This window comes from Tinamus guttatus, unplaced genomic scaffold (genome assembly GCF_059628265.1).
Source record: "Tinamus guttatus ecotype Peru unplaced genomic scaffold, ASM5962826v1 Tinamus_guttatus_pri_ptg000060l, whole genome shotgun sequence".
Taxonomy (NCBI): Eukaryota; Metazoa; Chordata; class Aves; order Tinamiformes; family Tinamidae; genus Tinamus; species Tinamus guttatus.
Window position 1 is genome coordinate 1,563,932 of NW_028288594.1, and position 21,588 is coordinate 1,585,519.

Here is a 21,588-nt window from a genome sequence, read left to right on the forward strand (position 1 = left end):
AGTAATTTCTCTATGAAGATGAATATACCTCATCTGAATGAGTTTATTACATTTTAATGTATACCCTGAATGTTTTTCAGGAACTCCAGAAAAGAACTTAATGACATACGGTTTGAGTTTACTCCAGGCAGAGGTAAGGCTGCTTTGTTTGAAATTATTCTCATATTGCTCAAAAAGGTTTTTCAGAAATTGGCTACTGCTTGTGGGTAGTATAAATTACCATTCTAAACTCTTTCCTACTATGCAGAGCTTTATATTGTGCTTAAACAAAAATAGTAGATGCATAGAAATTCTAGTGGCAAGTAGCCATAATGTACACTATATATTAGAAGATTTTATGTCTATCAATAAAGACTACATTTTGCTCCAATGTTTCTATGGTATATAAGAGCTTGAATAGTGACGTTTACAACTACATTTTGATATTTGGAAAATGTCACGGAAAATGGAATGTAGTAGCCATAAAGGTGTATGTGCTGATGGGGAATTGCTTTGCCCCTGTAAGAAAAAATATTATGTTCACAAGTATGATGAGTGCACTGTTTTCCAAATGCTGTTTCTGAGTGGAAGATGTGTTGCATTTCTAAGTCATCACTAGAAATAAATTCTGAACTGACCAGAAATAAAACCTTAAGACTCTGCTGCTGAGTTGTAGATCTGTATTGGTCTACCAGTGCTGAGTTTTAAGTAGTCATAAAACTTTATTTGAAAAAAGACAAACAAAATCAAAAAACAAACAGCTACTGATTGGATAAAATGCGCATGAGAAGGATGTGTTTAGTAAAAGGCATCATAGCAGTGATTGGAACCATAACCACATTGTGCATTTCACAGTAGTCAATATTTATTATGTTTAGAGTAACACCCAAAGAGCTTCTGTCTAAAAATGAGTCCAGGTTGGCAAAGGGGGCTCTTTCCCTGTAAGTCATAAAATCACATGCAGCGGTTCTGTGCATGTAGATATTCTCTGTTGTGTACCTCCTTGTTTCATTGATTTTTCAAATGGGAAATAACTACTAAAAATCTTTAATTTAGCTGGCCACAGAGTCCCCTACTTTAGTCACTTTTGGAAAGAATTACTTAAATCCTCTGTAAACAGTTACATAAGCCATACAAGAATTCTTATGTGGTCAAAAATAGTGAATTCTGAATAGAAAACGCCAAGGTCTTGTGTTCCTGTTAGTCGATCACAGGGGCAGCCAGCCCAAAGCTCGGGCTCTGCTCTTCAGAAGCTGCAGCTAGGGCTGGCGCGCCGTCCTTGCCCTGCCTGTTTCTGCACAAGTGGAGCTGCTCTTTAGCCAGAAGCAAATGCCAGGCACAGGGTTTGGAATTAACCTACTCAGACACAGCGATTGATGTCCATCCCACAGCTCGGAGTCTCCTGAGTCACAATATGCAAAAGGTATTTTGAAACTAAAGCACAAGGAAAGTAATTACTGCTTGTGCCACTCCTCTGACCCAATAATAACAGGCAAGAAAACCCATTATCTAGAGACAGAGCAGTGCTGTGATTACAGTGTGATTATAGCACTGCTCTTTCTCTAGATAAATAGTGCAATGGAGAAACCAGAGAGTATCTATCTCTTTTTCTCTCTGTTTTGCAAGAGAGTGACAGTAATACCCCCACAAAATTTATTTTTGTGGTTGTGAAGCTTCCAAAGCTGTGTCCTGAGTGGGGTAGCTCACTGGGCAACGAAGGAGAAACACAAGTGTCCAGGAATGGGCAATGTGGGGCTTGTAGTGAATCAAATCATCTCCTCATGCATTTTCTTCTGCAGAAGATGTTAAAATAATTACCTTAATTATCTTGGAAAATTGTGGTGCTCTTCCTTTTTTTTTTTTTTTTTTTTTTTTTTTTCTTCTTGCTAATGAAAAATAATTTTGCTTTCAAGCCTGTCTCCATGGGAGTTTGGGAACTAAAATATATTTTTGTTAAATTGCATTGGGTGATTGATGTTTTTTGTTGTTTTTGTGGGCTCTTATACTTATTCATTCCACCTTTTGGACAGACACGGCAGATGGCGTTTCTCAGGAGCTGTTCTCTGCAGGCTTGGTTGATGGCCATGATGTAGTTATAGGTAAATTAAATTTTCGTTTGCAATTATGCTCTTGTGGCAAGTCAGTGTTAAATGGATGTGAAAAATGTATTCTCTAACTCTGCTTTCTATAAAATCCTTTTGGTTCTAATTCTGTTTTCATGTATGAATAGTACAATCAACAAGCCAATTTTGGTATCAGTCCAAGGACTGTCTTTGGAAGTCAGAACTCTTTAGTGGTTTGAGGGAGATGATATAATGTAGATCTCCTGCAGGATTGTTTACAGTTCAATGGTTGATAATTTTTGTACTAACTTACTTTTTTCTATTTAGCAGTAAATTGATTTTGGGATTTTTACTTCTGAAAACATGCTTTGGCAGCTCTGCTCCTAGTGAAGTTAGTAAGTGCCCCATTGACTTCATGAAAGTCAATAGGATCAAACCAGAGTTCAGGATCTAGGGAAGCTGTACACGCAGATATTATGCCCAGCAGGAAAAGGTTATCAGAATGTTTACTGGCTGCTAAAAAGAAATAGGCCTCTCTTGTTCTATTCTGTGCGAAGTGATTTTTTTTTTAATGAAATTTCTTGACAGACAAAGGGGATTCATTTTGAAGTGCTCCGTTGCCTGTGGTTCCCCTTTATTTCCTATTTGTTCAAGATAGATATGTAGAAATACAGTTACCAAAAATCAGAGGGAGTTTAGTAGATGTTTAAAGTGTAAGACCTGAATAAGGAATGGATCAGTTTTTACATTTCTGCCCAAGAAGTTCATATTAGTTGGTTCAGGTATCTTCAGTAGTATGGAGAGTGTTCCACATGCTCGTGCTGCTTGGCTGGAAAGGGAGTCCAAATACATGGGCAGCATGTTCTTAAGCTTGCTAACATGGTTGAGGGAACCTAGTACTACTTGCTTGTGTAGGTTTGGTTGGCTCTAACTGATGTATGAAGCTTATGTATGTCTTACCTGTGCTTTGGTTTTAGCATCCAATGAAAAGGCACTTGGGGGAGGTTGGAGGATGGCTCCAGCTAGCAGCTACTCTTCTCTTAACAGTTTATTACTCCCTTAGGATAAGGGCGCAGGGGACAGCTGGCCTGTTTACTGCCATTTAAATAGTCAGTGTGAAAAATGTTGTTACCACAATGTTGAAGATGCCTTTTTTAGGTATTCTGTGGTGAGAAAACTTCTTGCTTCTTTTTTTATAAAGAATTCTTTGGTTAGGAGAAGAAACAGTGAACAGGCTCTCCTGATTGCTGGGGCGGTTGGTGCCATCTCCTCCGTATTGTGCACAAGTGGGAGTCACTGCTGGTGATGCTGCAGTGCAAGAAAGACCAAGCAGGACCCAGTGAAATCCTCCCCCTTTCCTTCTGCACTCTTCGCTTTTGTCCTTGTGCTGCAGAAGACCCAGTGCCTTTTTGGAATCCCATGAATGGGATTTGATAATGTCATTCAGGAGAGGTTTAGGGAAAGAAAAGCCAATTAGGATAGATATTCCGTATGGCTTTAGTGACTGGACTCTGTTTTTTGAAGAAACACAAACATTAAAGTGAGTAATAAGGTTTTCCCTAGCAGGCATGATTAGAGCTACTGTCTAGAGAAGGAATGATAGAAGTTTATTTCCTTGTCTAATTTCTATTTTGGATTGCATCAATGAGTTTTATTTTTTTAGTACTATGATGATGGGCCTTACTGTTCTTTCCTGTTTACCTTTGCGTCATGGTATTATGAAAAAATAAGGAAAGCTGAATACTCCAACTATATTAAAAATATATGATTTCATTACTTAAAGTCATTTTATGTGTTCATTTTTCTGTGGAGCTTTAAGTCCTAAAGTTCCACAGATGCAAATTCTTGTGTTACTTTGTACTCTAAGTTTTATTTATGTGCCTGCTCACCTTAAGTGAAGTTCCTTAAGTTTTCAAGTATTTTTGGATGTTATGTTATCTTTCTAGTGCATGACATTGATTTCATATTTTTTTGGCAAGTTTTAGGCATGTTTTGCTAACTGGCATTTTGCTTTTAATTAAAAAAAAAAGAAAGTTGGACTTGAGTTAGAACATATTTGTGATTTCTGTCTTGAAAATTGTATAAATATATGGACATGAAATAAAATGATTAGTGAGCAAGCAGAATGTTGCGACCTTAATTTGTGATTGTGTAGCTGTAGTTATTAAAGATGATGATTATGGGATGTTTAACTGTTGCTAGGGCCAGCAGAGGGTCCACTGAATCACGAATGCTTCATGTTGACTAAACATGTTGACTAAATAAACCTATCTATTCAGTAAGATTTTAATCTTACTATTCTAACACCCACCCACCTCAAAAAAAAAAAAAAAGAAAAAAAAAAGAAAAAAAAGGAAGAAAAATAATAGAATAAAGCTGATGGCAATGCAGCTGAGAGTGCCTTAGAAAATGGGCAGCAGAGGTAGGTTCTGTAGGGAATGAAGCCCGTTTGAGCATACTGACCATGTGTAGTTAAAAGAAATTGACTAAGCTTTACCTGCTCATTTCAGAATAGGAATACAGTTTCAGAACAAAAATTTCAGTTGATTAGTTAAAAACAGAAAATCATTTAGTTTAAAGTGTTAAGTCATTTAGTAAAGTAGATGGTGCTGAAGATGTAAATTTGCTTACAAAATGCATTTTCTGTGTAAAATGATTATGCCACCTAAGAGGGGAGATAGCAGAGAGGTTGGGAGGGGTCAACCTCCTTGCCAGAAGAACTGGTTCCATCGAAAGCTGGTTCCAGATAGAAAGTGGCCATCGATTATGCTTTGCTTTTCAGTAGAAGCTGCAGGAATTCAGCCTTTATAGACATGCAGGAAAATGTTCTGAGATAATCTCTTAAAAGTTGTTCCTTTGGTTTTATTGGTGTTGAGAAGCGTAGGGGCTGAAAGAAAGGGGGGAAAAAAAAAGGTGGGAACATGTTGGAACCCACCATTTGTTTGTTTAACAGCTGTTTTTCCGACAGGATATTTGAACAGTCCGCAAAGGCTGCTGTGAAAAGCGTGGCCATAGCTTACGTGAGTTGAGCCCATTAGTGAGGACTAGTTGACATATAAGTTGTACAGAATTTGCTGCTAACTATAAGCATGCTTTACTTTTCGAGTCCTGCTGGATTTGCTTCACTTAACACAGGCTTCCCAGGAAGATTTCTGTTCTTAGAGCAATAAGTTGAGCTACTTGTGAGCAGAGACACAAAAATCCCATTTTACATGTTCAGTTCTGGCTACGATTGACGGGTTTCTGTTCTAACAGAACAGGATAGCACTGCTTCACAAGAGGTCCCTAGATCAAGGAAATCAGTAGAGAGCATTCAGTTTCAAAGGATATTAGATTTTTGAATTTTGAGAGGGGACTGGTGTCTATCTGCAGGTATTTGTGTCTAGCTGACAAAGATACCCTTATGCAGATCTGAAAAGTCTATATTAAATTGCATTGAAGATCTGGAATATTTTCAGGATACATTTTGAGCTGAAGTGTGTGTGTGTGTGTGTGTGTGTGTGTGTGTGCAATATATGTTTAATATGCTAGTGAAGTTTTCACCTAATAATGTTTTGTGGTTTTTGTGATACCATAAAGGAAAGGCGAATTGTATCGCCAATTGGTTCTTCATGGTGACTCTATGTGAAATTGAATGTTAATGCTGAGTTTTGACATGGTTGCATTCCTACTTCACTAGTACATACAGTTTGCATGCAATTAAGTTACAGTTAATCTTCTACAGACCAGCCTTAAATTTCAGAACCTAGAGGTCTTTTTGAGAGTTATTTGAAAGAAAGGTGGGAAAAAAAGTATTCTCCTTGTTCCTTCTTTCGCCCATACTAAGTACTGCTTAAATTAAAGCCTTGGTAGATTTGTCATTAAGAAATGTATGGTTTTCACTATGTTAATATACTTTTATTTTGGATGCTATAAATACCTTGATCATCCTAGGAAATGTAACATCACTTTTAAGTACATCAGACATTTACGTCTGGTAATTTAATACCTGTCTTCCATGTTGGAACCAGATCTGGTATCCATGTAGTAACCAGGGAAACACTTGTTATTCAGTCAAAGCAAAAGCTTCTTGCTGAAAGATCTAATGTGTTTTGAACACAGGAAAACCATTTGAAAACCCAGTAGATAATATTTTGAAAGGAGATCATATTTTCAAAACAACAAGTATTTTCATCAACCTCTTGTGTATTTTCTTAGAAGTGCAAATAGAGTAAATGTAATCTTCGTATTAATTTGACTGATTTTTCATTTTTTTTTCATTTGGTGGCCTCTTTCATTTGGTGCAGTTACTCTGATAAATAGTTAGGACTTTCAGACAGGCATCTAGAATAGAAAAATCATGGCTGTGAATAGATCATTTAGCCATGAATGCAGAGAACATCTATCAGACTGAAACCAAAAAGACATTATTTCAAAGCATGTTAAACAATGAAACATGTGGCTCCCAATTACTCACAGTATCTAAACATTTGAAGTGGAAACACGTGACTCAGACTTGTGGTTTCCTGCCAGCTGACGCTGAACTCGCTCTTTTACTGTGACTGTATAATGTAAAAAATCCTTATTACCCCTTCTTCTTGGTGCTATGTTTTCAGCTACTTGATTATATGTGGTTCCTCATGCTTAGGTCAGAAAGGGCCTCAGTAGCTGAGGACATGCCTGGTCTGCACCAGAAGATTTTCAGCCTCAGCTGCTGCTTGTCCACCACGTTGTGACTGCTCGCTGACCCTGGCTGAGGCCAGGTGCATGCAATGCCATTTTTAGTAGCCCTCTACAATTTTGCAGTATCTATCCAGGAGTACAAAAGTCAGAATCAAAAGCAATATTCAAGACTGCTTGGTCTTGGAAGAGGGAAATATTTTCTGGTTCCTCTTTTCCTGCTGAAATTTAGAGGATTTCCTAGGAAACCTCCAGAACTTCCTCAAACAGATGATGAGGAACATGTGTCCTAGTCGGAGCAAATGCCAGCTGCTCAGGACCCCGGAATTCTTCTCCCTGATTTAATCCTGATGAGCTAGCAGTCAAAATCTGCAGACTCTACTCGTAAGCTGCACTGACTGTGCTGTGGTAAGTTTCACACTTGTCTAGTAAATTGTTTTATCCTTTTCTTGCTCAGGTAGCCTTGGGCACATAATCTGCCCATCTCCCATTTTATTTTTAGTTTGAAGGAAAGGTTGCTCATTAGCTCTGCTCTCCCCTTTGGCAGGGAAGCTTCATGTAGTACTTCAGGCATGCTGGTCGCTTACATGTCACAAATCTGCAGGTCCTTGAAGGATATCAAAAGTTAGAATTTTCTTCCAGAATCTTGTGTGGATTCATTTTGTGTAGATGCTGGTGATTGCACTTCCATACTGCAATCAAAAGGCCAACAACAGAAGCCCGGTGCGATGGCGTCTGGAACAGTGTCCGAGCTCACAGTGACCCTGATAATCTAAGTCATAGGAAATGCCATAGTTACCAGTGAATATCCTTTTGCTCCTATTGTTTTTGCTGTGTGCTGTGCCTTTGCTGTTTTATTAGGTTGATCTCCTCAGCTGAATGAAGTGATATTTTTTTGTTCAGCTAATTCCTGTTCATCACTTTGCTATAATCAGATTGTGATTGTGCTGCATAAGTAGGAAATACATTGTATTAATTGATGGCCTAATGAAGAGCTGTAATGTTGCTAAAGGCACATGACCTAGATAGCACCACTGCTTGAAAGCCTAAAGGAGCATAGATTTGTCATTTAATATTAGTAGTCCTTTGAGATAGGCTGATTTTAGTAATGTTGGGGGAATTTAGCTTTTTTTTTTCTTGTGGCTGTTGTTCAAATTGAACATTGACAGAATTTTTAGATAATAGTGTCTATTGCATTTTTGTAACATTATAAAGCTAGATGTATCCCTCAACTTTCCAGTAACCAGTTGTCTAAATGGTTAAGTGTTCTGTGTTTAGGTTCTAATGTATTACCCAGAGAGAAAACCTACACTTCCATCCAAAACCCTACTGTGTTTTAAGGCATTTTATAGTAACTCTTGTGCCTTCTATATGAGCATATCTCTTTTGTAAGAGATGCCCAAGAATTACAGATAGGAAAGTATCTGTAAAATCCCCAAGGGCTAACTAAGGACTTAAATATTTCAGTACATCTGGCTCACTTAGAGCTAACACACCGAAGGGTGACTCATAATGACTGGGCTGCGGAGAGCACTGGATATTTGAGAGACACCCTTAGGTAATCAAGCTATGCATCTAATTGCTCCTTCCAAGAAGGAAAAAAATCTGCCTATTTTATCTTTGTGCAGTACATAAAATGTGCAGTTGAGAAAGCATAATGTGTGAACCAGGGCTGTTTCTTGGGCCTTTCCACCTCAGTGAATTTTCAGTGTGATAGAAAATAGGGGTACAGGTGAAAGAAAGGATAGGGCATTAAGTGAATAAGCGCTGTGCCTGTGTTAGCTGTTGTGGCAGAACTACAGATACACAACACGAGAAGTTCTTAAACAAATTAATCTGTACACCATATATGTGTTTATGCACGCCAGTAAATGTGCTTATCTTACAGCCATGATCAGGTAAATCATAATTTTTATTTATTCCAAGGGATAAAAATGCAATCAACAGTTGCTTTTGGGTAATATTACTCTATTTCAGCATTCAGTGGACCAGATTCTAGTTGTGTAAATGAGAAGTAAATCCATCTGTTTAACTGTGGGATTACTTCAGTTTTTTTTTTTTTTTTTCCCTGATATGGCAGATTGCAAATTTGTGCCTGAGGTGTGTTCCCTGCCCTCATAGGTCTAAGTTATAGGTTTGAGGTCTCTGTAGTACCGAAAACGGAAGCTCTGCATTTGATTCAGAGGGCAAAGTAAGTAATGTTTCTCTTTCAGTAGTAATTTAGTTACCTGTTCCCTTGTCAGTGAATACTTCTTGCCAATGGTTAGTTAAAATGAGGGTTTATCCAAATACTTCATAAAAGCAGTAATCTGTTTAGAACCTAAATCCTGCATATAAGGGAATCTTTTCTGAATAACTTTCCTATTTTGAATGTAAAGTATTGAAGTAGCCTGGTATTTCATCTTCTGAATAGTTTTGTCAGAACAGTATATATAATTCATAGCAGAATTCAGGATAGAAGGAGTTGTGAACATCTGATGGGGAGATGAGGTTACCCAAGTGATAATAAGCCTAGCAGAATGTGTCCTGGCTATATTTCTGCATGGACCTAGGTTTCAGCTCTAATCCAGCATGATGAAGGTGTTTGTGGAGCTGTCTTCAATATCTTGATGATTATCAAATTGAAGGCACTTGGTGTCAAAATGTCTGGAAGCTCTTGCTTTCTCCATTCAGTCACTGGTGACTTTTTTTTTCAGCTTTGTACCCTGACTCATGCTTTCATATAGATAATTTATGTGCACAATTTACTGTAATATCTCAGTCTTGTTAAATGCTCCTGTTAGTAGTGTTGGACAGCAGGTCTAAATTTTTATTTTAAGTGTTCATTTGAGCTTACACTTCCAGATTTAGAATGTTCAATATCATCAAAATGCTTTTCTCAAAGTCAAATGGAAATCCTGAAGTTTGTTTATCCTATTCCCACACACCCTTGAATTTCTCCTTGTTTAAGCTCCCAGCAGTTATCTTCTACTACCCCATCAAATACATCCAGAATCCATGTCTGAAATATGTAAGCACTTCAGTAGCCAAATACATGCAACTTGCTAACAGTTTCTTTTAAGTGGATGGTAGTTTGTATCAATGTGCTTTTCACACACACTGGGAGGTGGTGAGAGCAGGAATCAAATATAGAATTTTAACCATCTATTTTTTCATAAGTTTCTGGGAAAAGGTACCTATTTGCCAGTTACATTAATATTTTCCAATGAGTGGGATTTTTCCCATAAGCTGCCCAAGGAAAAAAATAAATCTTGCATATTCCTTTTTTTCAGTCTTCAGTTTTCCAGTTTTTGTCTGTGAGCCCTCGGGTATGTATTATTACCTCATTTTAACAGATATTGCAAAGAACTTTGAGGTCTACGGGTATTCCATAAACTCCGGATTTTTGCAGTTTGAGCAAACATAAATATTTCAGAACTTTCTTTTTATCAGAACTGTGTAAGAAATCCAAACTCCGCTGAGCAAGTTGGTTTTTTTCTACATAATATGGGCACAAATTATTAACTTGTGTCTTGCCATTTCTTAGCATTTACTGGCAAGGTCTTTAATGAGACCAAATTCTGGTTTAGCCTTGCAGTCTCCAGTGATGAGTATACTCAGATGTGCACCATGGGCCTGGCTTCTCTCAATACCAAGCATGTAATACTTTTTAGAAAATACAGGAGTTACAGAGCTGTGGGATGTATATATATTTTAACAGATTATTGAGAAGCAGTAACCACTGTTGTGTGTTGGGCCATTCTTCTGGAGGATGGCGATGGTGTTGGGAACAGTTCTTTGGGCCTCATGCTTCATAGCCACGTGCAGGAACATGCGTGCCTGGCTCTGTACCCTCTTCAGAACCACGGGGCTCTGGCGTCGTTAAATACCCCCTTCCAGCTGTGTGAGCCGCGCAGCCCTGGCAAATGTTAGTCCCGTGTCAGAAGGCTGCAGGGGACCTTGTCAGTCCCCCTGTGCCTTTCAAGCTGGAGCTTCCTCAGTCCCCTGCCGTTCTTTAGATGAGTGGTGTTTCTTTAGGCTGTTTACTGATTGTCAGAGTGCAAATGAAGCTGTTGAATATTAAATTATCAAATGTTGAAATGGAGATAAATCTTTTCCATGGTCTTTATCTATATCTACCGATTCAACAGTGTACTTTGAGAATTCAGTCAAATTTGTGTGCCTTAATCTTTCTGTGATAAATTCCTAATGATGGCCTCTTCATAAATAATACATTTCTACGTGTTTTTCATGTTTCTCCCTTATCAGTGTCCTGTAGCTTCCTCACAAGAGAAGCCAAGCTTTCAGCTCAACTATTTTCGTTTATTTCTTTAAGACCTGTGTCTGCCTCTTTCCATTTCTCTAGCAATGCACAATTCTTAGTGTGTCATCACTTAGCATCTCAAAATGCTTTAGAATTCCCTTGCTACTGTTTTCAAGAGGCATAAACAAAAAGGGTTTTCTGGCTAGCATCCTGCGTGGATGAACTAATGGAGTTGCTCTGTGCAGTTATAAGACCTTTTTGACCTCTCTTTGAAGTACTGTTTAATATTTTATACAGACAGCTTGGGAGTCACTAGGTAACATTAGATAATCTTAAGGAAGTTAGAGATGTGGAGGAATTGCTACTAAAATTTATAAAATTTGATTGCTGTGCTCGTTTGTGCAATATAGTTAATCCAATGGTGTCCAGGTTTTAAAATTTAGTTTTGAGCGTGTTATGATCTTGCGAAGGTGTGAAAATGACTGTGCGGTGTGAAATACAAGTGTGTGATATATATGGCAACGAACCACTTGCAATATATGAAGCTGCCTCCAGAGTTGGCCTAATGAATTCAGCCCGTTGGAGGAAAATTGGGCCAGCAGCTGAATTTCAGGAGTCCCAGTCCCACCTAAGTGTTCTCCCGCACGCAGGCATCCCGCTTCCCTGAGACCCGTGCAGAGGAAACGGCATTCATTCCAAAATCAGCAGATTCCCCAGGCAGGTAGTTAGGGAGAAATCCACCAATCAGATGAAAATGGCAGAATAAGTGCCTAGAGTAGGGGAGGAAGTAGTATTTGAAAAAATCAGGAGGAAAGCCAGAAGATCTGTGCTGCTCTGAGTCTGGCCTGCTGAATATAAATGCAGTTGGATAAAGCAGGGAGCTGTAGAAGGTGGTTATTTCTTACAGGCTAGATTTTGGATGACATAATGTAATCTCACTTCTCCCTTATTGAAAGTATTTCTGATTTTCTCAGAGTGTATCATTTTCCTGTTGTGTTTTTTCTTTTTTCTTTTTTCTCTTTTTTTTTCTTGTGATAGAAATTTTGTGCTGGATTATTGTTTTCCCCTTTCCCAAGTTTTTTTCTTCCAAGAGTTTCAGGGCTCCCAAGTAGAATGGCTTTCCAAACTGTTGAACCTAAGCATATTGTTAGAAGATCTCCATCTCTCCATCCTTTCTTTTTTTTTTTTGAAAATGGAAAAGCACAGGAATCATTATTCTTTGGAGAGGGACACACAAATGTCATCTCAAACTTCAGATTCTGCTTGTTTCTGTGTTTACAGCAGATGGCCCTGGCTCAGTTGGCTGGCTTGGCATTGTAGTGGAAATAGTTCTGCTGTACTTCATACAGCTTTATTTACTGTCTCATTAATTTTAACTTTTCCAGAAGTTTTCCCTATTCAGAAGCCATTAGGGCTAGATCTCATGCTGCGTTAAGAATTTTTAAATTACAAGGCACAGAGTCTTGTCATATTAGAGAAGCAAAACATCTATTTGATAGACTGACCCAAGTACAGTTACTCAGTTACATTTTTTGTGATCTTGAAGATGGCCATCTTTGTTCTGTTAGCTCAAATTATATTAATTGTATATTTAAAAATTGTAAGTGATGCGGTCAGCCAAAATTGTCAGAGGGCAAAGATTGATGGTATATTTTAAATAAATAAGTATTCTAAAAAACGGGCTGTTTTCTGTTTTGTTTTCTGTTCTGTTACCTTTACAGTGGTAGTCTGTGTTGTGTATATTTATTTGCTAGTTTTGACCTTTTGACTCATTGCCTGTTCTGCAGATGTGAGCACTCACTTTGACATCTTGGCACTACCATTTGTCACTGAGCGAAACCTGCAAAAGAATCAGTATGATTTGTAGTGCATAGGTTGATTATCTGTCCTTCAGAAACCTCTTGAAGAAAGCTAAATAGCACCTCATTTATTGTTGCAAACAACAAAAAGTCTGTTGTGTCTGACTGCTGCTTATGTTTGAAGACGGTTTTTCCTCCAAGACATGATTTGAAGTGCACTCATTTCCTTGGAGTTGTGGCTGGCAAAGGTTTTTCCTCACCACTTGATTCCTTTTTTTCCCCCCCATCTAGATACTTTCTTGTTTGTGTTTTTTTCTCTGACTTCTATAGTAGCACAGCCATAGCATCTTGAAAATGCTCTTCTTGCCTAATGCAATCAGTAATTCTGAATGGGATGAGCAGCAGCAGCTGTGAGTGAGGCTGTCACAAAAACCCATATGTAAGAATGACATTTACCAGAACAAATCTCTAAAATGCCGGTCAAGGGCCTTTGTATACTTAACTTTGTGCTTTAGTACTGATCTGAAATTTTTAGAAGTATATATGTAAGAGTAGTAGGTCGGTTATATCTAATGCAGCAGATAGCTTAAACTAATTACATTCAAAGTAGGTTTGAGTGTTGCACTTCAGAGTATGTTGTTCTACTCTGCATTTTTGTGATTCTGGGGATATTTTTACTGTAGTTAAGATGGAATCCCAAACCTCCGGGAGAAATAATTGGAAGTCACTGCATGCTGGCTGTCAGGATGGATTTCCAACTGCTTGGATGGTTTCTGCTGCCTGAGATGCAACTTTACTTCTGAAGGAAAATAACTAGAGAACACATGGGGACTTGCAGTTCTTTGGTGCCTGCTTTTCTCCCTATCTATTAATATCAAGCCCCGAAAGATTGCTGTTACCAGTTACATCAAACTCTTCAAACTGGGACTTAGTGTTGGGCATGTCTTTCTGTACCCGCATACTTACTGGACCTAGAAATTCCATCTCTTGCCAAGGTAAAGAGGGTAATGATCTCATTACCAGTAAAATATTAACTGCATTTAAAAATTTATCCCTAAATACAGACTTAGGTATCCAGCTTGGCTTTCATTGTTGGCCTGGCAGTCTAAGTAAAGATAAGCAAAACAAAGACAAGGAGTTAGAAAAAGGAGCAAGATATCAACAGGGACTATATGTTTTTGCTAGGTAGTTGTGTGCACACTTCTTTCTTAGTTGATGTTAATTACTAACATTTTTGGATACTGCCCTAAAAAGGGGCCTTTTGGGAGATATGTGTTCATCATGGCTTGACAGAACAAAATTGATGATGTTATCCTGGCCAGTTTGTTTTTATTGTCATTTGGTAAAGGGCAGAAAATTCAGACCTCAGAAAGTGCCAAAGTCACAGGTGTGAAACGCTAGTTTGATGTGAATAGCTTTCAATGCACATTATTGGAATTGAAAAAGTATCCCTCTGGGAAACTATAGGCGATTCCTTCTGGACATGGGCCTATTTTAATGTAAACTTGTATTCTAATATTATGGAATCTTAGCCAGACTTTTTTATTTTCAAGCATAGTGTCTAGAAACTTCTGACATTATTCCCTTACATCCTAATCCTCTGTTTGATTAAGTGTATCCCACTCTAGTTGTAGCCCATCAGATAAGCAAAAATAAAGCATGTTTCTTATAGTTGCTTCAGATATTTATCCAGTGTTGCCTTTTCTAGTAAATTCGTAAGTAAAAGCTTTTGGCTTGTGTTCATAATAAAAGTAAAGACAAGTGAAACAGCATTTTAATGAGCCCTGTTCCTTGAAAAAAGAGTTTTCATTAAGAATTGTGTGTGTTCTTTTCTGTTACAATGCTACATAAAAAGTAAATACAATTAGCTCTTACATTAACTGCTAGCTTGTCTTTTTCTAATTTTTGCTTTGAAAACTTGAATTTCTCTTGTTCTTGGCAAAGAATTGGCAAGAAGGGGCTGGGTTTTTTTAAATTTTCGTAGCCAGTAGTGAAGAGCTCAGTGCTGCCTTGCACAGGGGGGCAGGTCGCTGCAAGCCTTACTGATGACAGGCAGAAGTGCAAGGAGAGTAGCTCAGGCCTAGCGTCCAGCTACAGCTACTCTGGTTTTGTAGCACTCCAGCACCAGCTGGAGATTTTTTTTTTTTTTTTTTTTTTTTTTTTGAGCAGTTTGCTGTATTGGAGTTTTGAATAAGCCAGAAATGTTCTTGAGCACACGATCAAGACACACAAATTTGAAGCGACTCTTATCTTGGCTTCAGGAGAAAACAAGGCTGAACTTTCTTTTTTGTGTATGTATATGGCTCTATGTATTACTGTAAATGAAAAGTATTGCCTCTATTTGCATATATTTTAACAGGAAAGAGGTATTGCAACACAATTGATTTGTTGATTGTAGAAATAAATTGTGTGATTAAAATGCAAACTCTTTGTAATGACTACAGTGAAGGAGATTATTCATAATAAAGCTTGAAAAAGGGAAGCACTCTTTAGTAAAATTCCTGTAGCTGAATTCATTAAACTGTGAAGGCTAATTTCTTGCTTTGCTAAAAGTTTTCTCTAAAAAATTCATCTCAAGCTTGTTTTTAAATCTTGGTTTTAGTTTCAAATAGTTAAATTTGTTACAGGTGTAGAAACAATACTCAGTGTCATTTTAATGGTGTAGAAAAAGTGAGACCCCCAGAATTTTGGTGTGCGCTGAACAGCAGCTGAGGTGACGTTGGCCAAAGTGCCGAGCCAAACAGCTTCCCCGGGTGAGCCCAGAGTCCGTGGCGCTGTTCGCAGTGAGGCATACAGGGCCAGGCACGCTAGTCTAGCGCGAGAAGCGCGTCACAGTGGTGCCAGAACGAGCAGAGGAAACAAGTTTGGTGTCATCTTGGATTATGCTTCTAACAGCAGGACTTTCAGCATGCAAATCAGTTTGCTGCTGTGTATCTTCCACCCTAAAAAGCCTATGAAAAGTATTTATGGAGAGCATCTGGCTGCTTGTTTCTTTGGTGCGTGGTACTTATCTGTTCAGTATACTAAGAAATCTCTGCTACTTAATACCTGTTTGTTTCTTTTAACAACTCGACAGCTCTGCGGGCTGTGGGGTCTGCCTCATGCTGTTGATGACTTCTTGTGCTCCTAAGTCAGCTTTGAACAGAGGCTCTTAATGATTCAATCTGAATTAGGCAGGTCTGGATCTTGGACTGTGCAAAGCTGTTGAGCAGATTTAGAAAATCGGTGAAGCCTGAAAACAGCCAAATTTGTTGGTCAAGATTAATGGTAGCAATGTTATAAAAAATAGACCAATTAAAAATGTGAGTTAGGTGCTTTCACAGAAAAGGAGCTTATTATTTTCTTCTCTGCTCTGTTTTTAAGGAGGAAATAATTTCCTTGCCACTTGTTCACTTCTGTTGATAGTGTACAGCTTACTTCTCTGGACATTGTGGCTCTGCAGATTTAGCTAACTGTTATTACAGTCATATCACAAATCCAGTCACAGTTACTGAGAGAATAGCTTGAAGATCGACTTTTAGCTGCTGTCACATCACTTTTATTTTTGCTGATTTTTCTGCTGGTTTAGTGAGCTGTAATAATCACTGATTCTCTGTGCTGGTTCTTTTGCCAGCCCAAAAAAGGGGCAGAAGCACAAACACACAGCCAGGAAAGACAGAAGATAAGGAGAGGGGCAGTGAGCTCAGCCTTCTCTGGGACATGCATCCTTGCAGTGGCCCTGGTATAGCAAAACTGTAATATAAAGCACAGCAACTATGGTCCTGCTTGTCCTTAGTCACATGTTTCTGCCCCTTTGCTTGTGTGACTGTAACAGAATGAGCCAGTTTAGGGAAGGCTAGGCTGAAAACCAACAGTTTTATTTTTGCTGTCACTTGGTTTTCAGGCAGATTTTCCTGAGCTAGGTCACATATTCACTCAGCATCAATGCCAGCAAATGGGAGCAGGCAGGACCGTGGCAGTCTGTCCCTCTCTCGCCCCCCTGAGTTTCAGACTACAGCTAGAGAGCAATTAAATGATTCAAGTGGTATTTTACAGATATGTATGTGTGTGAAATGAATTACATAATCTGACCTGAATCTGAGACTTGAAGCCATGTAGAATGCAATTTAATGTGAATCATTTTTTTCATACTTTATTTTATAGTTGCTGCTAACTTACAGAAGATAGTAGATGATCCTAAGGCCTTGAAAACATTGACTTTTAAGTTGGTAAGTAAAAGCTGCTAAGTATTGGGTAATGCAGTAAATACAGCTTCAGAAACAGAAGTGTTCCCTTACTGAAGCTGGGCACCGAAAAACAGCCTAGCCTGTTAAATCTTTTAAAAATAAATCAATTATGGTATGCAAACTGTCTGGCAGAACCTTGAAATCTGTTTCTTGCCTTTTCTACATCACAAGAAAACACTCTTGAAGACTTGAGCTTGTGATGCTTGAACAAAGCTTTCTATCTGTAACAGTATCTCTTCTGATTCCCTGAGGTTAAGAGCATCAGTATAATCGTGCCGTTTCCCATTCTCTCCCTACTTCTCTAATATATTTTTTAATCTGTTGCATGATATCACCCGTAAAGTTGTTGAAAATAATTAAATAGAAGGGAAATTCAATGGAACTTCTAGGATTTGCAGGGAGAAAAGAAAGAGATGATTCTTAGAGAAAGTTGCAAATGAACTTGCATGAGTCAGAGAAATGGAATAGAGAGTGTTAACCATCTAAGAGACGTTCTCAGAATTTGTGAATTATTATTGAGACTCATCAGGTTCATCAGCTGAAAGAAGTCTGTAGAAAAGACAGATTCATTAATTTTAGCATTCATAGTACTGATTTTAGATTTTTAGATTTAGCATGGACCAAATACACCAGTGGTTTGTTCTGGGAGGGAGCTGTGCAAGCTGATCTTTTAGTTTTATAATGCAAAGAGGTATTAGGTTGCATTTTTAAATTATCCAGAAGCTCTTGAAAGGAATCGTGGGATAATTTAGCTTGATATGAAGATTGTCTGACTTGCTTTGCGTAGTCTGCTTGTGTCCTCAGGTGTTTTGGTAGGTGACCAGGTTTGTTAGGTTACCGAGGTTTGTTTTTAACCTAAGTTTCTTCCTCATATCTTTAAGCTAGATTTCCTGTATTAATTCACTACTTTATGGCAAAAGAATATACAAAATCATGAGAACCTAATTTGTTCTTATCCTTGGATTCATTTAATGTACATTCTATTGTCTGCTCCTGTATTATTCAATAGGATTGCTAATTGAATTGTTTCTTAGGAGAACCTCTTATCTTTCTATTTGTTCTCCTGAGTTTTCGTTACCTCTTGTGGCATTTGAGAGCACTTGTATGCAACTTGATTAAAACACATTTCATTGGTAAATATTTCATGGTGATTCAAAGCCTACATGTAACTAATCTTGTATCCATTCAGAGAGTTTTATCTGAAAAGCATTCTCTAATCTAGGTTTATTTATTATTATTTCTACACAGTAAATCAGTTTCTCAGTACTTGCAGATTGCTTCTCATGTCTGAACGCATGTGTTTTTACGGTTTGATCTGCTTCTTCACATTTTTAATAGTGCATATTTGTTCTTAAAATTATGTCATACTGTGGAATTACATAGCATTAAATGTCCTTTAGTTGTCTTGGCTAACACATATTATGATGTGTCCGCAGTATTCACATGTCCACATTTTGGGAAGGCAGTTGCTATAATGCACAAGTAATCTTGGTAATAGTTGAAGTAAACACAGATATATTGTGCAGTATAATTTGTATTTTAAGATTTTTTTTTCTTAAGTTTGAAAAATGGCAAAGAAAAAGAAGCATTCAGTCCCTAAGACCCTAGTCCCTAATACAAGGTAATAGGTTCCAGGGTGCATTAGGTATTAGAAAATATTTATTGATAAGGAAAGCATTTTAAAAATCTAGATTGATCTAGATATGTTACTTAGCCTGGCTTTGAGGGGGGCATTGATAGCTAACTAGAATGAAGAATGATGTTAATAGCAACTTCTTTTTTTATCATGGTATTTTAAGTACAGAATTCAAACACCATGTATTTAGTAAATTCCCCATCTAATAAGCATTGAAATACTTCAATAGTAACAAATGGTAATGGGCTCAAATGTTTAACTTACTGCTTCAGCAAGCAACCTGTAAAATATTCTGCTCTGATCAGAGAGGACTTATTCTCCCTATGTGATAAAAATAAGCGTGAAACAGAAGTAGCCTCCTGTAGTGCTTCTACAAGTAGCAAGTATGTTTATTTTTGTTCATGAAGAAAACAGCAAATGTCGTACGTATTTTGTGGGCATGATCTGAGAGATGTTTTTCTGATAACTGCATATACACATGTGCACCTATGTGCACATGTGCTTTCAACTACAATAAATACATAAAAGGATCAAGAGCATATTACAGGATGAGCCAATTGTTTTAACAGTTTATTGGGGCATATGCCAAAGGGAGTGCTAAGGAGCCCTTCACAAGTAATTTTCCATTACCATTCATTTAACTGACTACTGTAATTTATGCATCACAGAGGTGAAGATTGCACAAAAGGGCTGCATTAAAAATGTCGTTACTTCTGAGCTACAGAAATAAATCTTGTATTTAAGAAACTATCAAAATATTTTGCCTATAGAAGGCTACATTTATTAGAGCATATCTAGAGCAACAGTTCAGTACCAAGCAAAGTGTTTATATTCTTCCTGTTATTTGTGACAAATGTGACAACTGAACACAGTACAAATTGTGCCAGTTTGTACTGCGGCAGACTTCATTAAAGAATTGCAGCTACACAATCTGAAGTATTAAATGATACTGTCAAAGAGAAGGCATCCTTTTGCAAATATTATTGTTTACTCTTTACAGACTGCTTCAATCTCAAAGATTCAGTGGATGGATCAACAGACTTGACAATTGTATTATGAACCTTTGCACACATTTGGTGTCTGCACAGTAGTTAGAAGCCAGAATCTGTACATGTTGGGTTAGTCACTCTTCACAAGTGAAAACAGCATTTTTGTTTCGGGCTTTTTTAAAAGTCCTCCTTCAACTAAACTGTTTTTTAACCAGGCAATGTGGGGAGAATTTATAGCCTGGCTGTCAAATCCTCCTTTTTAACATGATGCACTAAATGTTTCTGTTTGTACTTGCAGGCCTCTGGCTGTGATGGCTCGGAGATTCCTGATGAAGTGAAGCTGATTGGGTTTGCTCAGTTAAGTGTCAGCTGATGTCTGTCCCTTGACCCCGAGCTGAATTGTGAGATTGCGAAGAGGCCAGCTTAGATGCAAAGGAAAATTAAGCACCACATACTGAGTTCTGCTTCATTCTCTAGCAATTCACAAAGTCAGAAAAAGCAAAGCCCACAGCTATACCACTGCTGCTAACATTCAAAATGCTACTAAATGTCTCTTAGCAGTTGATTTGGATTCCCCCTAAGCGAGAAGCCTGTGGAAAAGCACTCAGGTGGCTGTATTTATTGGTTACAAAAGGAATTTTCTATCAAGCTTACTTCTTTCATAAACTTTGAGTGACACAATTTTACCTGTACTTGTGGTTGATCATACTGCCTCTGTTCTGTTGTATTTAGAAATTACCATAAATACAAAAGTTAATTATTAGCCAAACTTGAATTCTAGTTTTAAAACTGTGAATTTTATTTTTCATATATTTATGCATTACATATCTTAAAATGATTTAACTTGATTATGTGCTATTTGCAATTGATCTCCCATTATTTAAAAAAAAAAAATTCAGGTATATCCTTGATATATTTGGTAAACTACTTTTTTTTTTTAATTAGTTAACTAGGTGTTAGCAAGCTGTCACTGGGTGTGTGTCTTAAAAACAATCCACAAACTGATTGTCAAGGGTGTGGGAGGTGCCTTGCATACATTAATGTTTCCAAGAATGTGCCTGAGGCTGCTTAAATCCAGAATATTCTCCATTTTCTAGATGTACCATATATATGGGATTATATAGCTATCAGAATAAGGAGAGGATATACAGAAGTAAAAATGTTTGACAATTTTGAGGTAAACTATGCTTTATTGGGGAGTCTATGAGCTAGAACTGCTATAAAATGTTGTCCTTAAGGTAGCCTGCTTACTGTGCCCATCTCTGATTTGATCTATCCTGAAGGGATAGAAACAGATTTCATACTGGTGTGATAAAACTTGAACAGAACTGAAGCTTTACTTGAAATTCTGCAAAATACCAAGGTGAAGTGAAAATAATAGGGCTTTGTGCAATGATCAAGTAAAACTCTGTAACAAAGAAACCACTTCTGACCCAAATAGTCTTGCGCTTAACCTGTGACGTAGGTGCAAGCTTTAGAAGGATTCTCAAATTTGGAGACCTATTCCTAGGATGTTACAACTTAAGCTACTTCCTAGCTAATCCTAGTAAAGGGCAGCTCTTTAATGTACTGAAAACGGCAAATATATATTATTATGAGAAGTTATTTATAATGCCTTGTCATAATTGTTGAGGTGTTCTAGAGCCATTTGCATACAACTCAATGTAATTTCATTCCATTCTATTGTTTACATAACAATTATTCCAAGATGACTGCAAAGGTTAAAACATAAAAATAAAAATAAACGTGTATTGCACAACCAGATTTGTATTCTGAATTTCCATGTTCTGCATGCGTGCTGGAGCGGTGTTACAAATGCGTGCTGCCTTGCTTTAGTTTGGTAAAAATGGCACCAGCTAAGAGGACCAAGTCGTCTGGAGTGGAGAGAGGTGACTGTTTGCGGGCTCCCCGAAGAGTGTTTCCTGTACCACTCGCACTCCGGTGAGCTGTGTAGGAGCCTCAGCCCCGCACAGGTGTCTGTACCTGAAGGGATT

At 37.8% G+C, this 21,588-nt stretch overlaps 1 protein-coding gene across 4 annotated transcripts in view; it reads left to right on the top strand.

Moving 5' to 3' along the window:
- Positions 1-20,412, top strand: part of STK39 (serine/threonine kinase 39) — an 84,917-nt gene extending 64,505 nt beyond the window's left edge. For all 4 annotated transcript variants that reach the window (XM_088519483.1, XM_088519481.1, XM_088519480.1 and 1 more), the window contains 4 exons: positions 81-133; positions 2,010-2,078; positions 16,887-16,951; positions 19,893-20,412. In XM_088519483.1, coding sequence (XP_088375609.1) covers positions 81-133; positions 2,010-2,078; positions 16,887-16,951; positions 19,893-19,967 — 262 coding nt within the window. In that variant the 3' untranslated portion in view covers positions 19,968-20,412. The remainder of the gene's footprint in view (positions 1-80; positions 134-2,009; positions 2,079-16,886; positions 16,952-19,892) is intronic.
- Positions 20,413-21,588: the final 1,176 nt, after the last annotated feature.